This window comes from Orycteropus afer, unplaced genomic scaffold (assembly GCF_000298275.1).
Source record: "Orycteropus afer afer isolate SDZICR_OR568_19922 unplaced genomic scaffold, OryAfe1.0 scaffold00006, whole genome shotgun sequence".
Classification (NCBI taxonomy): domain Eukaryota; kingdom Metazoa; phylum Chordata; class Mammalia; order Tubulidentata; family Orycteropodidae; genus Orycteropus; species Orycteropus afer.
The window spans coordinates 22,931,319-22,955,524 of record NW_006921593.1 but is presented as its reverse complement, the minus strand read 5'-3'; the positions used below and the strand labels follow the sequence as shown (position 1 = coordinate 22,955,524).

Genomic DNA, 24,206 nt, shown 5'->3' with positions numbered 1-24,206 from the left:
GGGGGGGGGCCCTCGCCGAGCCCACCGCGGCTGCTGGGGTGCTGCCCGGGGCCCCGAACTCACGCGTTCGACATGGCTGGTTCTCTCCGTTCTCCTCGCCCTCGGACAGGCCGCGGCTGCAGGCGTCGGGGCTCCGCTAGGGGCGCTGGGGCTGGGGGGCCCTCGATGCGGACAGGGACGGGGACTGGGGGTACCCTCACTTCCCGCAGGGAAAGGTCACAGCCGGGGCCTCACGGGCCCGGAGCGCGCAGGGCACAGAGGGGGGCTTCCGATCTTCCCCGCTGCGACCGGAGGCTCCGGAACCCCCAAACCTTGCTTTAACCACTCAATTAGAGCGAGAAGGCCCTAGCAACGGAGACGCTGCGCCTGCGCAGTGCCGTCCCGCTCCAGCCGCGCGCAGCTCCCCGCCCCCCCCAGCCCTCTGCGCCTGCGCTGCCGCCTCCTGTTACCACGGCAACGGGGATGCTGGCGAGACTTGGAGCCACAGCCTCCCTGGAGTCAAGGTGCAAAGCTGGGTGCTCGGGCGATGTGTCCGGCGAGCCCAGGTCCCTGGGCCTCCAGGTGGGTCGGCTTCCCGCTGTCCTATTTGTCACATCTCCATCCATGTTCAGCTCCGTGGGCTTGGGACAAGGTCCTTAGTTATTACGGCCTTCAGTCTTCCCATCTATGCAGTGCGGATAGTAGTCGTTCATTCGTTCACAACGTTCCTGGACGTCTGTAGACCAACTCACTGCCACGTGCTCTGCCAACTCGGGGATGGGCCGAGCGCCAGACCGTGTGTGTAGGGTTGGCACTGACTGACTTGGGAAGCAGGTGGCCAGGCCTTTCTTCCTAGACCATGTTAGTGTGAAAGCTCCCCTGAAACCCGTTCAGCATCATCGCCTCACACTGGCCTCCACTGACAGACAGAGGAGTGGTGACTACGTGAGGTGCATTGTCCGGGAGTCACCCCAGGTCTCCTGAGTGGAAGGCGACATTTCCCCCACTGCACCTCCAGCGGTGGGCCACCTGCAGGCTTAGGCACTGGGGATTCAAGACAGATGCAGGCACTGCCCTCTGAGCCTTAATGAAAAGGAAAGTGGCTCTGGGGCGTTATAAATGTAAAAGGCTTCGTGGGTGCGTTATTCCTAAGTCACTGTGTTTGCTTGCACTGCTCTTCGTTTTCATTGTTAGTAACTGCTGAAAAGAACGTGGATTTGATCATCTACTCTTTCTGTTGGAACATAGCCAGCACTAAAGCCTGCAGAGAGCGTGGGGTAGACAGCCCCTTCAAATGGTGGGTGAATCTGGATCACAGAGCATCTGACCCCCAAGTAACTAAGAAAATGAGTGAAATGAGAGGAAAAACTTGGTACACACACACACACACACACACACCAGCAGCAGCAGCAGCAGCAGCAACCAAACAAGGAGAGTCCAACGTGGTGCCAGAGACTTCTCAACTCCTTAATGCAATAAGGAGAAACCTGAAGTAGAGGCTGGCACCTCACCTCACCCCCTCTCCCCAAAAGCCCTGAAAACCATGCAAACGGTTCCTGTGGAATTGATTCTGACTCACGGCGCCTGCACAGGTTGCAGGGTGGAACTGCCCTGTAGGGTTTTCTTGGCTGTAATCTCTACGGAAGCAGGTCTCCAGCCTTTCTTCCGCAGCACTGTGTGGGCTAGAACTGCCACCCTTTAGGTTAGGAGTCTACTGCAAACCGTTTGTGCCACCCAAGAGCCAAGCCCTACTGGGGGAAAACCAAGGAGATTCTCACTGATCCGTCGTGATGGAAAGAAGACACTCAATACCATTTGCAGAATGAATCTTGGAGTGAGAGAGGGCAAGTGGTTTCAACAAGTTGGCGGGGAAATCGAGGCTGGAGAAGACAGTGATGAGTAAAGCCCATCCGCCACCTCCACCACCTCAGTTGTTGTTGTTGTGGTTGGGTGCCATCCAGTAGGCTCCAACTCAGAGCGATCCCACGGCCAACAGAACAAAACACTGCCCAGTCCTGCGCCAACCTTGCAGTCCACGCTGTACCTGAGCCCATTGTTGTAGCCACTGTGTCGGTCCATCTCGTTGAGGGCCTTCCCCTTTTTCACTGACCCTCCACTTTACCAGGCACGATAGTCTTCTCCAGGGACTGCTCCCTTCTGACAACACGATCAAACTAGGTGAGGTGAAGTCTGGCCATTTTCGCTTCCAAGGAACATTCCAGCTACATTTCTTCCAGGACAGAGTTGTTCATTCTTTTGGCAGTCCATGATACTTTCAGTATTCTTTGCCAACAATACAACTCAAAGGTGTCAGCTCTTTGGTCTTTCTTATTCATTGTCCAGCTTTCACATCCTTATGAGACAACTAAAAAATTGAAGGACTTTCCATTTCCCAGATTCTGCATTGAATTGAAGCAAAGATTCAAAGTCTAATGAGGACTTGGTAAGCTGAACCATCGATGGCCCCAGGATGTCAGGCCCTAATACCAGACACTTGTCAATGTTACCTTATTTGGAAGAAGAGCCTTTGCCCATATGCATGAATCACGGATCTGCAGATGAGAAGACTCTCCTGGCTTGCCTGAATAGGACCTAAAGCCACGATTGCGCATACCTTTATAAGACAGGGGCTGGGGTCGGTGGGACATGTGACACACGGAAGAGAACACCATGTGGAGACATGGGCAGAAGCTGGAGTGACGCAGCTGCAAGACTCTCCCTGGAAGCTCTGGAGGGGACGCAGGCAGGCCTTCTGAAACCTTGACTTTGGCTCAGTGACGGTGATCTCAGACCCCTGGCCTCAGAACTGTGAGAGAGTTTTTCCATCATGTGAAGCCACCCAGTTTGTGGAAATTTGCTACGGCAGCCACAGGACACTGTGCCAAGGGATAGGATACACCTTACGGGGGTGGGAGGTGAGTGGCCGGGAGAGAGAGCTGAGGCCACACTTCCATAGTCTGTGTGGGACAGTCCTTATCCCCACGGTGCACTTAGTCTGCACGGAAATAAATCCAATGGCGGCATCCTAGTCCTCGACTCACTCAGGTACAGTGAGAAGGGAGTCAAGGAGAACTTCCCCATACTGTATTTGAGCAAATGGAAGCTGTTCAAAGAGCAAGCCCTGTTAAATATGAATAAGATAGGAGCAGACAGGAAACCCAAGACATCAATAAAAAGTGGTGGTGGGGGAAGGAACACAGCATGGGGGAGACAGACGAGGAAGCTTGTGTGGAAGAAAGCATAACCAGATAAACAAAAGAAGAAAGTCCCTTCCTGAGCTGTGTGGGACCAGTAAGTTAATGACATTAATGTGCTGAACAAGAGCTGGAAGAGAACATGAAACAACAGAATGAGAAAGAAAGGATTCTCCAGGTGAGGAAATCAAAGACACCATAAGAGTCCAGTACAGAGAATGAATGAGCAGTTCAAGAAACAAGCCAGGCACAGCTCATCTGAATTAGTGACTTAGAGGAAAAGCTTAAACCAATTATAGAAATGCTGGGTGAAAAGACTCACACCTTTAAGCAATTAGAAACATGTTAGTTCATGTCCCTAAAAAAGAACTTGCAACATTAGATATTTTGCCCCAAAGGAAATGCTTCCAAAATAAAGGAAATAAAGCTGCAGATGAAAAGTTTTCATGATGTTCTGGGAAAAATCCCTATAAACAGCCACACCGAGGAGCTCCTGGAGGAGTTAGGACCTTGGAGCAGAGAGCAGGGCATCTGGTTAGCGTCAGCTCTCTCTGCCATAGTGTCAGTGTCAGAAGAAAGTGGAGCTGTGTTGGCAAGTGTTTTGGGGAAAGTGACTCAAGGATGCTTCTGCTTACTGCTTGACAATCCCAAATGTGAGAGCCCTCGGGAAATAGCACTCAAGCGTAGAGTGGTCTGTCCCCAGATGTGAGTAATAGGAAACCCAACGTCCAACGGCATAAACAACAAAAGGACTTAGAATATCCCATGACAAGAATGGAGGGGAGGCCGTTTGTGATGTCATCAAAGATAGTCTTTCCGTCGATGGGAGCTGCCATCCTTAGAATGCTGGGGGGCTGCCTTCCTGGTCCTAAGATGCCTGCAGCAGGTCTAGACATTGCATGCTGACATTCTAGACATCACTAACTTCATCTAACATACTTTGCTAACATCTCAGGATAGTAGAACCAGCTGGGAAAAATGACCTCCACGATTATATAGAGTAATCAGAATTTACCTGCATTGAGAAAGGTAGCCACCACCTGCGTGTCAGTGTGTCACACTATGGTGGCTTGCGTGTTGCTGTGATGCTAGAAGCCACTGGTATTGCCAATCTCAGCAGGTCACCCATGGGGACAGGTGTCAGCAGAGCTTCCAGACCAAGACCAACTAGAAGGAGGGACCTGATGGTCTGCTTACAACAAAAAGGAATCTCTAATAAGGAAGACTGAAGAAGAAGCAATGCATTCGAATTATGATGTTGGCAAAGGGTACTGAATATACCATGGACTGCCAGAAGAATGAACAGAGCTGTCTTGAAGCAAGTACAACTTCTTAGAAGTGAGCACGGTGAGACTTCACTCCATGTGCGTTGGTCGTGTCACCAGGACGGAGCAGTCTCTGGGGAGGGACGTCATGCTTAGTAAAGTAAAGGGTTAACAAGAAAGAGGAAGACCCGCCATGAGATAGACGGACTGCGACACGGGGCTCCAGCACAACAACGGTTGTGATGCTTGGCCAACTGCGGATTGCCGAAGTTGGTAAAAAGCTTTACTCTCTGTATCTTGGCTTCAGTGTCTGGGGCATAAATTTGAATCATAGTTGTACTAACTGGTCTTCCTTATAAGCATATGGATATTATCCTACCACTGACAACACTTTACTTCAGGCTAGATCCTGAAATACTTCTTTTGATGATGACGGTGGCACCGTTCCTCTTCAATTTGTCATTCCCCACATAGTAGACCATATGCTTGTCTGATTCACAATGTCCCTTTCAGCTCACCAGTGCCTAGGCTATCGATCTTTATGTGTTGCATTTCATTTCCCACAACTTTCAACTTTTCTCAATTTATACTTTATACATTCCATGTGCCAATTATTAATGGATGTTTGCAGCTGTTTCTTCTCATTTTGAGTCATGCCACATCAGCAAATGGAGGTTCTGAAAGCTTTATGCCACCCACATCCTTAAGGTCAACTCTACTTTGAGGAGGCAGGTCTTCCTCAGCCGTATTTTGAGTGCCTTCCAACCACAGGGACTCATCTTCTGGTACTACATCCGACAGTGTCTCACTGCTTTTTGTAAGGTTTTCAGTGGCCAATTTTTTCAGAAGTGGATCTGACCACATCCTTCTTCCTAGTCTGTCTTGATCTGGAAGCTTCTCTGCAACTCATCCCCCGTGGGTGACCCTGCTGGTATTTGAAAAGCCAGTAACATAGCTTCCAGTACTACAGCAACTCCCAAGCCACCACAGTGTGACAAACAGAGAGACAAGTGGTGCACATACAGATACATGTATGATTAATGCATACATGTGTGATATATATGCACGTATAAGGAACTCTGTGGTGTAGTGGTTAAGGCAATTGGCTGCTAACCAAAAGGTCAGTGGTTCAAATCCACCAGCCACTCCATGGAAGTAGGATGAAACAGTCTTCTTCCATAAAGATCTGTAGCCTTGGAAACCCAGTGGGGGTTGCTATGAGTCTTAATTGACTCTATGGCAGTGAGTTTTTTTTTTTTTTTTTTAACCATATACATACATACATATATATGTATGTATGCATATATCATTGTCCTTATCTGTGAGGCCAGTGACTAAAGAAAGCTAAAATTGGGCTGACCAGGTGTGTGCTTATTTTTATAGACCTTAACGTAACAGTGGAGCCCTGGTGGTGGCGCAGTGGTTAAAACACTTGGCTACTAAGCAATAGATGGTGGTGCAAGCCCACCAGCTGCTCCACATGAAAAAAAAAATGAGGTAGTTCCCTTCCGTAAAGATGACAGCCTTGGAGACCCGGTGGTGCAGTTCCACTCTGTCCTCTAGGGGCGCTGTGGGTCGGAATGGACTCCAGGCAGTGGGTGTGGTTTGGGCTTTGCTTCTGTGAAGACTGACAGCCTTGGAGACCCTGTGGGCAGTTCCACTCTGTCCTCTAGGGGCACTGTGGGTCGGAATGGACTCCAGGCAGTGGGTGTGGTTTGGGCTTTGCTTCTGTGAAGACTGACAGCCTTGGAGACCCTGTGGGCAGTTCCACTCTGTCCTCTAGGGGTGCTGTGGGTCGGACTCAACCGCACGCCATGTGTCTATTTGGTTTGGGTTTTAAGATGACAGCAGTTGTTACACTGCCCCCTTCTCTAAGAATTCACTGGTCATTTCAGTTCTCTGCTCTGGAGTGTTTCCTGGTACCCACAAGAACCTGGGCCTGACCGCCCTTTCTTTCAGGAGCCACCGGTCGGCACTGGCATTTCTTGCAGTGTGCCATATGCCACTGTGACTCAGCCAGACCCGGACACTTGCTTCCTCATGCACACCCAAGTCCCTCAAGACCTCTCTAGAGTGAAAACTCTCCCCCACAGCTCCTCTGTCCAGACCTCTGCCTCAGACAACTCAAATTGCAACAGCTAGCAGGGCCTTTTCACACCACCAGGTGGCGTGCAAGCTCCTACCCAATCAAAATCGTGCCCCAGCAAGGCTCCCAGCAGCCACCTTCTCACTCAAGGACCCCACGTCCTCCTCCTTTGCTAGCAGACCATCTCCCACTCTTCCCAGTAACAGCAAGACTAACACAGAGCAAGATGGGAATGCACCATGCCATAGAGCGAACCCTAAGCTACACAAGTGAACCAAGCACCCAGCCCAGGGAGGACTCACAGCTGCCTGCTGGGGCAACACCAGCAAGGTGGTTGACCAGGTGCTCTGAGGCCTGACTTCCTGAAGGACCCCACCTCCACGGAGGCACGGCACTCTGTGCCCCCTCCCCAAGCTCCCCCCATCCTGCTGAATTCCATTCGAGAGTCACATCCTGTTGTGAACATAAATGTGTCGTGGAGTTGACTCTGATTCATGGCAACCCATGTACTACGGAGCAGACCCGAGCTGCCCAGGGTTGCTGTACCTTTATGACTTGGCAGTACCAAGCCTATTTCCAGGCCTTGCTTCCACACAGCTGCTGGGTGAATTTGAACCCCCAACTTTAGGTTAGTAGCCCAATAGCTGGGAGTGAACTGTTTGCACTGCCTCCCGACGGATCTTTTATCCTGTTACATCTCTGTGGTATCAGTAAGCTTATTTCTCTTCTTACATGAAAACACTGAGTTTGTTTGGCTTGGTAGCATGTTCGATGCCCCACTGGGCATCTGACTGTGCCCAGATAGTTCTTCCGAGTTCTCTCTTCATCTCCTCTAGATTGCTCGCGGCCTGTTCTACGGTTCTTACGCTTTGTCCTACCCACCTGACGTATTGTTTCGTTTACAATGAGAAGGCCTCACAATCAGATTGCCAGGTCTCTGGGACTCTGTCTCCCAGGCTCCTTGATCACATGGTTAGTCATGTGAGCAAGTACTTACTGACGTCTGCTCTGGGCAACACTCAATACTGAATCCTTTGCAATGTGAAAAGATGGCTGAATTGTGAATGAATCTGGCCTTCAAGGAGTCGAAGAGACTAAATGCCACCAGGCCTTGCAAAGTCTCCAGGAGTTTAGAAGAGAGAGGGAACACTCTGCCCTTGAAGAAGTTGACAGTGTTCAGCAGAAGGTGGGATTTGAGCTGGGAATGTGGGGGAGTCGGGGGAGAGTGTACCAGGCCAAGGAATAATATAGAGAAAGACAGGAACAGGAGCTGCCTGGGACATGTTCATTCGACAGTCAGGACCTCTGTTTGACTGGGGATAGGCTTGGCATTCTAGCTTGGGGCCAGATGCTACAGGTGCCAAACGGTGAGCAGAGAGTTTTGTACTAAATTGTGTGGAGACTCCAGAGCTACCGAGGCTCCTTTGGGAAGGAGAATTGGAGCACCATGAGGCTGGGAGACAGTGAACAGGCAAGAAGTAAGCAGGACCTGGACTTATTGAGTAGGAGACTGAGATTGGAGGAGAAAGGTGTAAATCCCTGAAGAAGTACAGTTCATAGGATGTGTGGTGCAGCTCAGAGGGACAGTCCAAGGAGGCACTGGGGCGTCACCCTGGGGACAGGAAGGCAGGCAGTGCTCTTGCCAGAGCTGTTGGGTGTGTTAGGGATGAGACGACACTGAAGAACAGAACTGAAGGGACTAAGTAGGGGTGGGTTAGTGAAGCTTGACAAAGAAGACAAGACGGGAAGTAGAGGGAGAACAGAGGCTGGACGGTGTTTGAAGTCTGGGAGACAGGAACTTATTTGTAGGGTAAGTGGAAAGAAAGCTCTTAAAGGTTTGATAAAGCAAAGACGCCACTTTGAGGACTACGGTGTACCTGACCCAAGCCACGGTCTTTTCAGTCACCTCATGCCTGTGAAAGCTGGACAGTGAACAGGGAAGACACGTGAGGAACGGATGCATTCTGACTGTGGTGTTGAGGAACAGTATGGACTGTACCATAGACTGTTGTTGTTGTTGTTGTTATGTGCCGTCGAGTCGGCCCCGACTCATAGCGACCCCTCCTTGGGTTTCCAAGGCAGTATCACTACGGAAGTAGGATTGCCCAACCTTCCTTCCGAGGAGTGGCTGGTGGGTTTGAACCGCCAGCCGTCTGGTTAGCAGACAAGTGTCTTAGCCACTATGCTACCAGTACCATAGACTAGCAGAGCAAATCTGAACTAGAAGGACAACCAGGATGCTCCTGGAAACGAGGAAGGCGAGTCTTTGCCTCACCTATTCGGACATGTCACCAGGAAAGACCAGTCGCCAGAAAAGGGCATTATGGTTGGGAGAGTGGAAGGTCAGTGAAACAAGGGAGCCCTCCACCCACGAGACAGAAGGACGCAGAGCAGTGGTCAGACACACCGACAATCATGGAGAGGCCCAGGACCAGGCAAGTGACAGTTTGGTTCTCATACGTAAGGACGTCATGCTCGGTAAGGCAGAGGGCCAACAAGAAAGGAGGAGGCCCTCAATGAGAGCGACTGACCCGGTGGCTGCAACAATGGGCTCAAGCTTAGCAAGGATTGTGACCAGGCCGTGGTTCGTTCTGTTGTCCATGGGGTCACTATGAGTCGAAATGGACTCGGCATCTGAGAGCAACACCACACATAAGGTCACCTCGAATCAGAGCCGACTTGGCAGCACCAAACAGCAGCTCTTTCACCTAGCGCCCTTGTTCCTGAACCATAGTCTAGACCCAGGTCTGCTGCGTTGACGGCTCGTCCTACCATCTTTCTTTTCCGGAAATCCCGTACTTTTCCTGTGCTCTCACACCAGACAGAGGCATGTCCGGAGATGTTGGCCACGTCACTGAGCCTTGACCAAACCATGGGAACCAGCGGTAGAGCTCAGTTTGGGCAAGTCCTGGCCGGTCTTCGGTAATGCTCCACGTGTGGGCCAGACAGCAGCACGTGCGTTACTGACCAGGGCACACGTGTGCTCTCTCAGTGGGGAGTGACCCAGGACCTCGTGGCGTCTCTGCCTTCCTTCGCCGACTGCAGCCTTCCCAAAGCTCCCTGGGTCCCGTGGGCCATGTTGTCCGTCCACACACTGCATAGCATATGGGGTACCACTGCTCTTCGGTACTTGAATTGGCCATTGCTACCTGGGGATAGGTGGCAGCGCGGTCAGATTTGAAAATAAAAACGAGGGCATTTAACGACCATGAATGGAATCATGGACAGTCTGAACTTTCAGACAAGCAGCTCTGCTTCTTCCATCTTTGGGATAGCCTGGGTAACAGTTCTGCGTGAACCCATCTCTATAGAGTGAGGAGACTAGCCCCGGAACCGCTCAGGGGGCGTGGAGACTTGCTGCTGTCCTCTGTTGGCTGCACGGCAGGGCTGCTCCGCGCCTGTTGAAGGCTGTGAGCCTTGGGAAGCAGGTTGCCAGGCCTGTGTGAGGCGCCTCGGGGTGGCTTTGGGATGCTACTGTTTGGCGAGTCATCAAGTGCTGCACCGTTTGCCCCACACAGGGACCCCGTGGAAGACGAGTTGGTACATGCTTGTATCTGGGTAACTGCCTGACCCCCAAGTTCTGCTTTTGGAGGATTTAGTTCATGAGGCATTTTTCTGAAAACTCAGTGATTTTGGATTGTTGTGTTCCACACAATTCTCATTGAACCAGTGGCATAGGAGTCGGATTCCCCAAAGACGAGTTTACCGGCTTCAGAACACGTCCGCCGTGTAAACCGTCCGCGACTGCGAGTCTCAGAGTTTAAGAACCATGACTACTGTTCTGCTCCATGTTTGATAGCACTTCGGCACACTGGAAAGGTAGTGGAAGTTTCTGGAGACCTTGATTCCATGCTTTAGGTAGGCTGCAGTACTGTAGAGAGTGGAGGCAGGATGGACAGATCAAAGTGAAAAGGTAGGAAGTTCAAATCCGATTTAAAGGTCTTGTCCTCCAGACTTAGATGTAAGGAGCATTTTCTGTGCTTCTAAGTACAGCAGCCCCCCTTCTCCACGGGGAAAGCTTCCAAGACCCCCAGTGGATGCCTGATATCATGGATAGTACCGACCTCTAGATGTACTATACATTTGTCATAGTGCCTAAGGCATTTGACTGCTAACCAGAAGGTTGGTGGTTCAAACCCACCAGCCATTCTGCAGAAGGAAGATGGGGCAATCTGTGGAAGATGGGGCAATCTACTTCTGTAAAGATTTACCCCTCAGAACCCCAATGGGGGTCACTATGAGTTAGAATCAACTTGATGGCAGTGGGTTTGGTTTTTCGTTTTTTTAAACATACCCATGTAAAGTTTAATTTATAAATTTGGCATCGTAAGAGATGAACAGCAATGACTAATAATGAAATAGAATAATTATAACAAAATACTGTAATCAAAGTTACATGAGATGAAGCCAGGTGAATGATGTAGGTGTTGTGACATTAGGCTATTATTTTCCAAGTGACATTGACCACCAGTAGCTAAAACCACAGAATGTGAGACCACAGAGAAGGGAGGAGACTACTGTATAAATTGTCATCCTACTTAAGAGGTATGTTTTAAGTGTTCCATGTTAAACTCTGAGCTGTGACATGCCATTTTTATATCTGATAGTATGTCTGTACAAAAGCAAATTGGTGAACGACTGAGCTTCTTCCACTGGCATAAAGAAACTGGAAATGACTAAGGTGTGAGTTTAGCTGTTTATTCCCGGGGAAGCACATAGGACGACCTTGGCGTCCCCGTGCCAGTGGGACAGTCACACTGTCCACTCTTCCGGGCAACAATCCCCAAGGTCTGGGACATGACATAGTGTGTAACGGAGACGGCCATCCTCACCAGGAGGGTTGTCACGGGGATCGACCGAGTGCCTCCCGTCAGCCGCTGGGCACAGACGTGTGGCAGTGTGCTGTTGTGTGGCAGTTAGTGCTCTCGCTCTTGGCCAGGACTCGGTGCAGCCGGAAGTCCTCAGTGAGCAGTTCTAATCTTGGGACACAGCCCAGATGTCCGAAATCGGCCCCTTCCAGGTTGTTCAGAAGAATGCTTCTGACAGATACTGCCTGAGGGACAGCGACTGCTTCCAATGCCTGCAAAGCTGAACTCTACGTTCTCAAACAGCAGAGCATCCTAGTTAGGCCTCTTGGCTTCTCTCCAGCCACCTACAATAACACATCAGAGGGCATTGCGGACTGGAAATGCGTTTTTTGTGATGGGCTTTGTTGTAAATATGCTAGTCAACTAATTTAAAAAGGGATGTGAGCAACCTGGACAGTGCATTCTGAATGGACTCCCAGAGAAAACAGATGTAACAAACACCAAAGGCTCTCTACGTCAGATAAACATCCCGCCCGCTGGGGAGCGAGTGTGTCTGTGTTTCTTACACGCTGCCTTACCATCTATAAATAAAACTGCCCAGTGTGGGAACAGGTGGAGAGGAACTCGCCAGAGGCAGGATGTTGTGTTTATTATTATTATTATTATCCTGTTTTGTTTTGTTTTTCCGCAAACATTGAGGTGGCTGTTGTGCCCCTGCTGGGAGGGAGATCACCCCGCATTGTTTTAACACCTGCTGTCTTTGCGAACGGACACGTTTTCCACAGCCATTCACAAACCCAGCCGAAAGCCGACCTCAGTGACTCCCTGGGTAACCTGGTAACAGTAAATGACCCTTGCCGGTTCCACTTCTGTTGTGTGTGAGTTTGGCTCTCACACCACGTCCTTCCCCTGCTAGCTATTTTCCTTTCACAATGCTTATAATAAAACAATAGTTTCTGGGACCAGGAGCAGAAAGCTAATGCAAGTAACAGCTACATTGTTCGTGAAATAAGAGTGTGCCACGTTGCACCTTTAATGCGACAAGCTCAGGGACTCGAATCGTGAATGGCCCGGACTGCAACAGTCAGCAACTCAACTCAACTCATTGCCATTGAGTCGGATCTGACCCATAGCGACCCCTCCTTGGGTTTCTGAGGCGGTAACTACGGAAGTAGATTGCCCAACTTTCCTTCCCAGGAGTGGCTAGTGGGTTTGAACCACCAGCCTTCTGGTTAGCAGTCAAGTGCCTTAGGCACTACGCCACCAGAATTCCTGGACTGCAACAGTGGGAACAGGGAAATTAGTGAGTCTGGTCACCCCCACAGTAGACCGCCAGAACGAACAGAGTATGACCTTGGGTCTTTGAAACCTCGGTTGACGGAGAGGAGGGATTGTCCCTCTCCTTCCCTCCATTGATCTTCCAGCAGGCTTTCTCCTTGTCCTCTGCTGATCCTTTCTGTTGAGAAGCGCAGGGGCCCCTTGGAAGTGGCATTCTCGGCACCACCAGGGAGCATCATACAGGGTCAGGATGGTGACCGACTAATGGTAGGACAGGCTCCAGCCGTGGGCTCAACATACCGACCGTCACGAGGGTGGCTCAGGACTGGGCGGGGTTTCGTCTGTTGTATATACAGCCCACTGAAAGGCAACTCATGGCCTCTCCGGATGGTGTCAAGCCTGGTCTGTTAGATTCCCCCAGCGTCCTTCCAGCCCAGGCAGCCAGTGGAGGCCAGGGCCTGAAGTACTGAAGCCGTCTCAACGTGGGCAGGTGCAGAGACTCTTTCCTCAGCCTCCATGCTAAGAAAATGGGCGCAGATGGTTTAGTTGTCCTCATACCTGAAATATGGATGTACAGAATAGCTACACTTTCAGTTCTTAAAAAGAACTGTCTGTGTGGGATCGGGTTGACAACAGCACCTGGAAGGCTCAGATAGGAAGCTTAGGGGGCGGTGGGTGTATATCGACAGGGAGGAAAAATTCAGAAAAGAAGGATGAGAATGTTTGCACAAATTTGAGGAATGTCACCAGATTCATCCGTGTCACCATGTTGATTGGTGTGTGTTTTGCTGTATTTTTAACAACCACAAAATACAATAAATTATTATTTTTTTAAATAGCTATGTTTTTTTAAAATAACTTTCTATTAAAATGTGACGTCCATGCAGCTCTTGGCCACACAGTTGGGTGACGTCACCTCCTCCTGGCTGCTGTACCGAGGCCTCGTTGTCTGCTGGCTCCTGGCCGGCCCCCCATCAGTTCTTCCCGCCAGGTCTTTCCTGCATCTCTGACGAGAGCAGCTCTCAAAGCTAGCATGCGGGAGCAGGGATAATTCCCTCCCACTACTTTGATGTACAAATAAATGCCTCCAGGGAGCATATTTGAGTCCTAGAGGCACAGGGTGAAGACACTCAGCTGCTAACGGAAATGTGGATGGTTCGTATCCACCAGCCACTGCAGGAGAGAACTGTATGGGAGTCGACTTCCATGAAGAGCCAAGCCCACGACTTTCGAGTTGATTCCAACCCACAGCAGCCCTAGAGGACAGAGTGGAACTGCCCCACAGGGTCCCCAAGGCTGTCAGTCTTCACAGAAGCAACGCCCAAACCGCACCCACCGCCGTGGAGTCCATTCTGACCCACAGCGCCCCTAGAGGACAGAGTGGAACTGCCCCACAGGGTCTCCAAGGCTGTCAATCTTCATGAAGCAAAGCCCACACCCACTGCCGTGGAGTCCATTCTGACTCACAGCGCCCCTAGAGGACAGAGTGGAACTGCCCACAGGGTCTCCAAGGCTGTCTGTCATCTTTACAGAAGCAGACTGCGTCCTCCTCCACCCCCCCAGCAGCTTATGAGTTTGCAGCTGAGTGCTTTAACCATTGTGCCACCAGGACTCCTGTTAATAGCGCCAGAATTCCCAAATCACTAAAAAACCACGGTGGTCCTGGTTCCGCTCTGTCCTAATCCATCCACATCCTCAAAGCGAGCAGAAATGAAGCTTCTCCCAGCTGGACTTTGGGTTCTGCAGAAAGTGGAAACTGATCCTCGTGGGGGTGTCCACATTTCTCAGGAGATGGATGTGAGGACTCCATTTTGCAAATGACTGACTGCACCACCAGGTCGGTCCATGGCCGGGGCTGGGCAATGCGGGCCGGGCTTCCTGTCGGGATCTGATTGATGAGAGACCCCGAGGCCCTTGCTGATTCTGAGGACCCCACGTGCAGTCATTGCAGGGCCTTCTCCCTTCCTACAATCTGTGAGAGCCGAGGAGCCCCCGTGCAGTTGGCGGCAGGGCCTGCGGGCTCCTTGCTGCGCAGGCAGCGTGGTGTGATGGGCAGTGCGTCAGTGGGCTGGGCCTGTGACACTCATCCCGTCCCCCACCCTCCCGGCACATCTATTATTGCAACTGTTTCTTCAGTTAGGAAGATCCACCCCCACCTCCGGTCTTTTCTGCTTGAGTTTATAAAGGTTGGGCAATCTACTCCGGCAGTGATACCACCCCGGAAACCCAAGGAGGAGTCGCTATGAGCCGGTCCGACTTGATGGCAAAAAGCAACAACAAAGCATACAGTTAGAAACTCTGGTGACGCAGTGGCTAAGTGCTCCACTGCTGAGAGAAAGCTGAGGCAGTCGGCTCCCATAAAGATCTACAGCCTTGGCAACCCTGTGGGATAGTTCTGCTCTGTCCTCTAGGGGCACTGTGAGCCGGCATCGACTGCTCCGTGGCAGTACGTTTGGTTTGGCCTGAGCCACTTGACTGCTAACCCAAAGGCTAGCAGTTCAAACCCACCAGCCCCTCCTAAGAAGGCTGACTGGGCAATCTACTTCCGTAGAGATGCTGCCTCAGAAACCCGAGCAGGGGTTGCTGTAAGTACGAACCAACTCCCCAGCAGGAAGTTAGGCTTTTTTTGTTGTTTTGTTTCCATGAAGATTGACAGCCTTGGAAACCCTTTGGGGAAGTTTCACTCTGTCCTCTAGGGGTGCTGTGAGTTGTAATTGACTAGACCACAGTGGGTTTTGAGTTACTATTAATAATATAATGGATTGTGCATTCAGACAGAGTCAAATGGAGGCTGAGCAGAAAAGGCAAAAGAAACAAGAGAAGAAATGGATAAAGAGCATACAAGACGGGATTTCACACACACACACACACACACACACACACACACACACACGGTGTGCACAGTGGGGAGTCCCTGGAGGTGGAAGGAGCTGGCAGCTGCGAGGCTGGCAGTCCAAGTCTGCCCAGAGGCACCTCAGAAGAAAGGCCTGGTGATCTGCTCCTGAGAGAGGAGCCCCGAGAGCCCCGTGGAGCCTGGTGCCACTCGGACACGCGAGGGGGCGCCCTGAGTCAGGCCGACTGGAGAGTGACGGGTTTTGCTACAGCAGGGGGAGAGGCTGCCTAACACACGATATAAAAGCAAGTGGTTTACCAAGTATTTTGATTAATAGGAACAAATTAATAGGCATTATTGGGTCCACAGGTCTCTTTATGGCCCCTGTAGAATGGGGACTATGCCCCGAAACCGGTCTCTTGTGTGGGGTTGTTGGGAGGCCACTTGGAGTCCTACACGTGAAAAGTCTGTGCCACATGGAAACGGCTCTGGAAGTAGTTAAGAGTGTGTCATATGTGTGCGCGAGTGTGCGAGCGAGTGTGTGAGTGATTTGTGTATGGGTGTGTGAGTGTGTGTGCCAGTTTGCGAGCAAGGTGTATATATGAGTGTGTATGAGTGTGAGTGCATTGTGTACAAGTATGTGTGTATGTGAGTGTGCAAAAGTATAAGTGTGAGCATATGTGTGAGTGTGTGAGCGAGTTGTATGTGAATGTATGTGTGAGTGTGTGAGAGTTGTGTATGAGTATGTGAGTGTATGAGTGTGTGAGTTGTGCATGAATGTGCGAGCAAGTGTGTGCACGTGTGTGCGCAGTACCATTTCTACATCAAATGTCTTCTTCATCTTCCTCTTCCCCACCCAGGAGGGACCCCTTCTTCCTCTCTGCTCCCACTACACCTGTGCTGCTTCTAGGTCCCTAACACACCCCCGCCTTGTCTGGTCACTTCTGGGAGCTACATCTCTTCCCCACGTGTGTAGAGGGTTTCCAGCTGCAGAGTTTGTCCCCTTGTCGTCCTTGCGTTCACGTTAGTGAAGATAACACTCCAAGCGGCACCAGGCTCTGGGTGGGGGCTGCTGCTAAATTGCAGGATCCTAGAAGCAGATCCATATCCCTGGCTCCACCGCCAAGTGCTCTCCCTTTATCCAGAGCCCGCAGTGAGCTGGGAAAAGCACAGCAAGGCGCGGGCACTCTCCAGGGCTTTCCTAGAGCTGCTTCTGCGGTACAAATAAATTCCAAACCGAAAAACCCAGCCCACCGCCATTGAGTCCATTGTGCTCACGGTGACCCCCAGGGGGTCTCCAAGGCTGTTGATCTTCCCGGAAGCAGACTGCTTCCTCTTTCTGCCACGGAGCAGCTGGCAGGTTCAAACCGCCAACCTTTTGGTTAGCAGCCCAATGCTTGAACCACTGCTCCACGAGAGCTTCTCTGTCTCCTCAAATAATACAGTACAATGTAGAGCAGAGAGGGTCAGCAAAACAGGGCAGACCTCAAGAACACGGACTGGCACAGGGGCTGCAATAATGGGCTCAGCACAGCCGGGATCGTGAGGGTGGTGCAGGGCCCCACAGCGGTTTGTTCTGTTGTGGGTCGGGTCGCTGTGAGTCCACGACACCCAACAACGACAACAACAACACACTCTAAACAGCGGTACAAGGAGGCACGGTGGCATCCCTGGCTGAGCTAAAGGTCGGTGATTTGAACCCCCTCCCCCACTGGCTTCAAGGAAGGCCTGGTGCTCTGCAGAGACCACGGCCAAGAGAGCCCCATGGGGCAGTTCTGCCTGAAGCAGGTGAGATGTCGCCGCTCGACGGCCACTGACAACAGCAGCAGCCACAGGAGCAACATGCAAGGCCTTCCCAACAGCACGGGTCTACTTCAGCTACGGTTCCCACGTTAAGAATAAACTCACAAAAGGACAGTAAACTCCCAAGGACCGGAACAGTTCGGAGGGACAGCCAGTGGCCTTTGGGGTGATAGCCCAGGTGGCTGACGTCATGGGTGGACGTGCACCTCGTGTGTGACACAGAGTGGACTTTTGACAGAGTCGCTGGGGTAAGTGAAGGTGCCATCAGCATACCCAAAGTGTTTAACCCGGCGAGGAGGCTTCCTGCTCGCGGCGCCAAGTGAACACGACGGGCCGAGCAGTGTCAGTCTTCGCGGGGGAGTTTATTAGCGGCTGGTGGACTTGGCAGAACTTGAGAGAGTGGAGTGGCGTTTGCTGATGGCTTTTCTCATTTCCCAGCACCGGGGGGGTTACCTGTTACTTAAGGGGAAAACTGATAGGCACGCTTTCCACACCAATTGTCAGCCACATCTCAGTTGATACTAGAAAGTTTCCCCTGGGTGAGGTTTTCAAGCACTGCACTTGAGACTACACTTACACCCTAAATTCTGGTAATGTTGAATACTTAGCCTCCGGCTGTTCGTCTGCAGTGGGCTGTGTCTTACCTCCTTGGTGCATCAGCGATAACAGGTTTGGTTCCCCAGCGTTGCAGCCTTTGGCCGGGAGGACAAAATGGTAGGTAAGCCCCCTGCCAAGCGAGGCCTGTTGCTTCGGGCGAGGATGGTCCTTCGGTTTTGTAGCTGAGAACAGCCTCCGGCAACAGCTGCACTCTTCCTCATTTGTTGCCCTCAGCTGCCCTCGCAGACTCCCGACCACTCCGTGGACAACACAGACACGTGCTCCCGCGCGGGTTGCCGACGGAACCCTCGTGATCCGCGGGGCTTTCCCTGATGATTTTCGGGACAGATCCAGCCCTGTCTTCCCAGTCTGTCAGCGGAGGCTTGCCTGTTGCTAGGATGCTGAGCGGTCTCAGTGGCGCTTCCAGACTTAAGACAGACAAAGAAAAAAGGCCTAGTGGTCTAGTTCTGGGAACCAGCCAACGAAGACTGTGGGTCACCAGTGTTCCGTTCGAGACCGATATGAGCCTTCCATTCGTTGTGCGTGGGGTCGCCGCGAGTTGGGTCCAACTGGACAGTGGCTCCAAAGAACAACAAACACACATGCTACAACTGCACAACATACGTTCTGACTACAAAGCTGCGGGATGGGGAAAGGATTAGCTGTCCCGAGTTTAAACCGCTCATCTTAGCAGTGAGGTTCTTTTCTTGACCCCGCGCTTCATAGCAAATTCCACATGTGATCGTCCCTGCTACTCCTCAGAACTTTTCAGCTTATTCATTTTTCTAGTAGAATCTCCTCAATATGGAATTTCTGTTACACAGAGTAATGACTTGCTTCTCAACATGGAACATTAAATTAAACCCACAAATCAAAACTGAATAGATCTTGATTTTATCACAAGAGGAAATATAACTCAATACAACCTTGGCCATGAAACAGTACAATAATGCAATTGTTTAGAGAGTTCCAGCACGGGTGCCTGCGCTTGGTGGTACAGTCAGCAGTGCCAGCGGTCTGCATCTTCCCTGCGATGTGTTTTGGAGTATTTGAACTAATCAGGAAGTGATTAATTTGACTTGCTTTGGGCCTGCATGGGACGTCTCTGGTGGTGCTGTGGTTGAAGCGTTGGGCTGCTAACCAAAAGGTCAGCAGTTTGAACCCACCAGCTACTCCTTGGGAGGAAGATGAGACAGTTTGTTTCTGTAAAGATGACAGCCTTGGAGACCCTGTGCAACAGTTCTATTGTGTCTTACTGGGTCGCACTGAGTTGGAATTGACTTGATGGCAGTGGGTTTGGTTTTTCGGGCTTGGGGCCTGCATGGGATCCTCACCTGTAACGCATGCCATGGAGATGCATTCATAAATAGTTCATACACTCTAGAGCCAGGCAGGCCTAGTGTTCATAATTTACACATAAGTTACATTAAAAATAGCAGGGAAGAAATCTACATGTTACATTAACATCTATACAAACTGATAAGAAACACATCCAGTCCTCAGTGAAGAGAGGGGTAGGATTAGGAACATTTGCATAAGAATGAGCGTGCTCAGAAAAGAGAAATGGAAACCTGTGCATTTCCACAGGTGACCCAAGGACATAACACCCTTCCCCTGAAATGATTAAGAATATTGTGAGCTTGCTACCTGCTCCTGGGAACTTTTCCTAAGGAGGAAATAGCTATCCATACATATTTGTTTTCAGTAAGTACTCATTAGAAGATCAATATTTAATATAAGGCCAGCAACAAAATAAATTCCAGTGTCAACTGTCACGCAGTCATCACGTAGCTCATGAAGGGTCTGAGCAACATGAAACTGTGCAGGGCAGGATTTCAAATGGAGGCGCAACTCAATGTTAAGTGTGTTCGTCAAAATCCCAGCATCCCCAAATCCACCCCACACACTAGCAGAATACATAAGAGCATGGCATGTGTGGTCGTCCTGGTGACCCAAGGTGGTGGTTTTCTTTAGAGTTCCTTTCTTTTCATAGTTTTCACTATACAGATTTTGAATATGATATAACCAAACCAAACCAAACTCACTGCCGTTGAGTTGGATCCAGCTCATAGCGACCCCTCCTTGGGTTTCCGAGGCAGTATCACTACAGAAGTAGATTGCCCAACCTTCCTTCTGAGGAGTGGCTGGTGGATTTGAGCCATCAGCCTTCTGGTTAGCTGTCAAATACCTCAGGAACTACACCACCAGAGCTCCTGAATATGGTATGGATCTGGGTATATCAGCTGAAAGGGACAATGGGAATTTGGCTTAGAAGAAAGCCCCAGCTCTAAGAAAACCCTAGAGAACTGAGCAGGGTACGGTATCACCATGAGAGAGAAGAGAGAGGTCTTCAGGAGGGGAGGGACCATCTTTCTGACGTTGCGTGGGGATGAACTGGCAACCAGTAGAGCTTGAAATGCTTGCACGCACTTGTGTGGATGTCCCACCAACACACAGACTGTTTTTCAGAACAGAAATGGGGCCAAAGCCTTCCTTGCATGACCTGATAAATTTGCTCTCTTATCTGCTGAGGGAGGTAGCCATGTCAACACCCTGGCTGCATGGGGGAGACTTGACTTACAGGCAAGACCAGCTGCTCCCCCGTCTGAGATCATGGAGGACTCATCCAATCACATGGGGCTTGTCTCCCTCCCTCTCCATAGCCTCTCCCTTTGACCTCGAAAGACTGCACTCCCTCCCTCCCCTTCCTAGACCCTCCCAAACTGTGTTCAGCCCTGGACAGGGGTTGTGGCAGTTACTGCCCAGTTGCTTTCTTCGGATCAACCAAACACCCATTGCCATCAAGTTGTGACTCAGAAGGACCCTATAAACAGAGTAGAACTGCCCCGTAGGGTTTCCCAGGCTGTCAGAATGTGGAATGTATGAAGTACAAATGTAGGAAAATTTGAAGGGATCAAAAATGAAATGGACTGCTTAAAGATCCATCTCCTAGGCATTGGTGAGCTGGAGTGGGCTGGTGATGGCCATTCTGAGCTGGACAATCATATGGTCTACTATGCTGGGAATGACAAATTGAACAGGAATAGCATTCATCATCAAAAATCACATCTCAAGGTCTATCCTTAAGACCAATGCTGTCAGAGATATTGTCCCTGTGTCCACAGGAAGACCAGTTGATACAACTGTTTGGGTTCTCCACTGCTGCTCTAACAGAAATACCGTAAGTGCGTGGTTTTAGCAAACAAGGATTTATTCTCTTCCAGTTTGGGAGACTAGAAGTCCAAGTTCAAAGTGCCAGCTCTAGGGGCTGGGTGAAGCCCCTCGACCTTGGGCTTCAGCTCTGCCTCTTGCTGCCTGTCCACTGGAACTGGAGGCATCTCTTTACTCAGGCAGCTGCTGGCTGCTGAGGCTGACAAACCCAAGGCGGGCAGGTAAAATAGCACTGTCCCAAGATTACCAAGCAATGTGGCAGGCCACTAGTTCAAGTCCAGAAACAGCCTCAAGATCCACAGACAACATGGCAGCCCACTGAGATGAAGACTCGGCCAAATGCAGGATCCAGACGTGCCAAAGAGCTTTCTCAAAGCATCTCCTTATATATAGGAAGCATGTCCCTAAGGTAGCTACTCAGGGTCTCACGGTACTTTCCAGCATGGAGTTGATCACCACTCCCATCATGGGGATTAACTACATCCAGCTGCTCAGCCACTCAAAACCCAGCCCAGCCAAGGTGACACACAGACTTAACCACAACGATTATTATTCACATTTATGCACCAACTACTGATGTCAAAGATGAAGAAACTGAGGATTTTTGCCAACTTCCATGGTCTGAAATTGGTCAATCATGCCATCGAGATGCAGTGATTATTATTAGTGATTAGAACATGAAATTGGAAACAAAGAAGGATCAGCAGCTGGAAAATGTGACCTTGGTGATAGAAACTTTGCGTGACAGAAGTTTTACAAGTGGCTCCTTGGAAGAGAGAGCTGGTGATCAGACGTGGAACGCCTCTGGAGCCAGGTCTACTCTGACACACATGGGGTCTGCATGAGTCAAAGGGATCACTCGGCAGCTTTGATTGGTTATAGATCCAAGAACGCAGGGCCAGCTGAATGCAAGGCCAAAGGGCCTCCCAGGCATTGTCTCCACGGCCTCTGCTCCCAGAGCTTGTCCTCTTCACGTGAGTGGCTTTGCATTTCATACCTTCATCTTTCTGCTGCTGTTACTTGTGAGTCTGAGCCAGTCATTTCCTGCCGAAAGAGCCGGAGGAGGGAATGTGTGATGACCTTATAGTCATCCCCTTCATCACCTCTATTACTCACACGTCGCCCCAAAGGGAGAGTGCCTTCTCTTATCGAATCCAGTATTCTTGCTTTTCACCAGCACACACCCGTGCTCTTACGAGCACTCGAATGTGCTTCTTTGGGAAACCAGCTCTTCCAGGTCCTACCTCTTCCAGTTGCTGGGCCAGGCAAATAAAAACCTATGAAGAACGTGCTATGTTCAAACTCAGTGTTCTAAGAAGAAGAGTTCTTTAAAAAATAATTCCCCACACAACTCTGAAAACGTTCGTGGCCAACGAGCTCTGTATGGTACCAGTGTTGCAAGCAGCGTAAACGGATCAAGTCCCATTCCTCTGTTGTTGTTGTTGTTGTTGTTATGTGCCGTCGAGTCGGCCCCGACTCATAGCGACCCCTCCTTGGGTTTCCGAGGCAGTATCACTACGGAAGTAGGATTGCCCAACCTTCCTTCCGAGGAGTGGCTGGTGGGTTTGAACCGCCAGCCCTCTGGTTAGCAGTCAAGTGCTTTAGCCACTATGCTACCAGAGTGCGGTGAATAACAGAGCACGTCACCCTGCGTTTGGCTTCCTGGAAACTTGCTCAAAATGCTGTGCAGCTCTCCCCGTAACTTGATTAATGGGGAAGAAGGCTGTTCGGCCAAGCAGCAGGCCCTTTAGATGTGTCTGGAAAAGAGAAGAGGAGCAGACACAAAATGAAAGCGAGACACAGCTACGGCATCTTCCCACAAGTTGAGGTGGTAAAATGGGGTCCAAAGGATCCCTCCAAGCGGAGTTGGCTCTGTCCAAGGCAACAGGGAAGCCATGTGTCCTCCCTGGGTGGGGCCATCATCCTGACCTTCAAGGAGCAGAAGGACCTGCATCCCTCATCTTCCACTCCGCCTGGGGGGAGAAAACAAGGACAACATGAACATACATGTTTCATGGGGGGTGTGCAAGCTGGGACCACAGGGGCCCCGTTGGTGCAGAGGTTAAGCCCTGATGACTTGCTGAAAGATTGGTGGTTCAAACCCTCCCAGAAGCCATCTGCTTCCCGAAGGTCACAGCCTTGAGGACCCTGTGGAGCTGTTCTACTCGGCACGCATGGGGTCACCATGAGTCGGCATGAATCGATGCCATGGAAGCTGAGGACACCAGTGCTAGAACTGCACTGAGACAAGCTTGTCTCCTGTCTTCTGAGAAGCGACTGGTGGGTAAGACCAGGCCTGGTGGACCTCGCGATCAGTTAGTGCTCCTGGCCTGAGGAAACCGACAGGAAATTCTAGGGCCGCGCAGGGTAGGAGTTGGCAGAGAACATACAGGATGTGTAGTTAAATTCGTCACTAACAACTTATGACTAACAGAGATGTCACTTCAATGACTAAGGTGCACCTGACCCAAACCATGGTCTTCTTGTTGTTGTTGTTGTTTTTAACTTTGTATTGCGATTTGGGTGAAAGTTTACAGAGTAAATTAGTTTTCCATTCAGCAGTTCATACACATTTTGCTGCATGATACTGATTGTGATCCTTACAATGTGATAGCACTCTTCCCACTTCCTCCTTGTGGTTACCATTCCCCTTTGTCCTTCTTTCCTAGCTGTTCCTCTTTTCTGAGCTTTGTCCCAGGGCAAATGCTGGTCTTTTGATTCTTGTGGTTGATTGGTCTACGTCCCTCCCTGGTATCATTGTTTACCTTAGAGGCTTGTCTATAGTCTGGGTGAAAGTTGAGCCACAAGGGTGAGTTCATTTCTGGGCTCAGTTCTATGGCTGGGGACCATGGTCTTGGGGGTACCATCAGTATCCATCAGACCAGTAAGCCTGATTTTTTAAATCATGTTGAGCTTTGTCCCCCATTTTCTCCCACTCTATCCAGGATCTTCCGTGTTGAGCCCTTTCTGAATGGTCTGCGTGGTAGCTGGCCACCATCTAGTTCTTCTGGTTTCAGGGTCATGGAGATTGAGGTTCTTATGCTCCATTAGTCCCTTGAACTGATTGTTTCCACGAGTCCCTGACTTTCCTCACTCTTCTTCGCTCCAGATGAGGAGAGACCAATAACTGCACCCTAGATGGCTACTTGCAAACTTTTTAAGACCCTGCTCACTAGTCACCAAAGTAGGATG

At 50.5% G+C, this 24,206-nt stretch overlaps 1 protein-coding gene across 1 annotated transcript in view; it reads right to left on the bottom strand.

Annotated features, from left to right (window-relative positions):
• Nucleotides 1-74, bottom strand: part of IQCA1 (IQ motif containing with AAA domain 1) — a 174,590-nt gene extending 174,516 nt beyond the window's left edge. The window contains exon 1 of the mRNA XM_007941621.1: nt 64-74. Coding sequence (XP_007939812.1) covers nt 64-74 — 11 coding nt within the window. The remainder of the gene's footprint in view (nt 1-63) is intronic.
• Between the last annotated feature and the right edge of the window lie 24,132 nt (nt 75-24,206).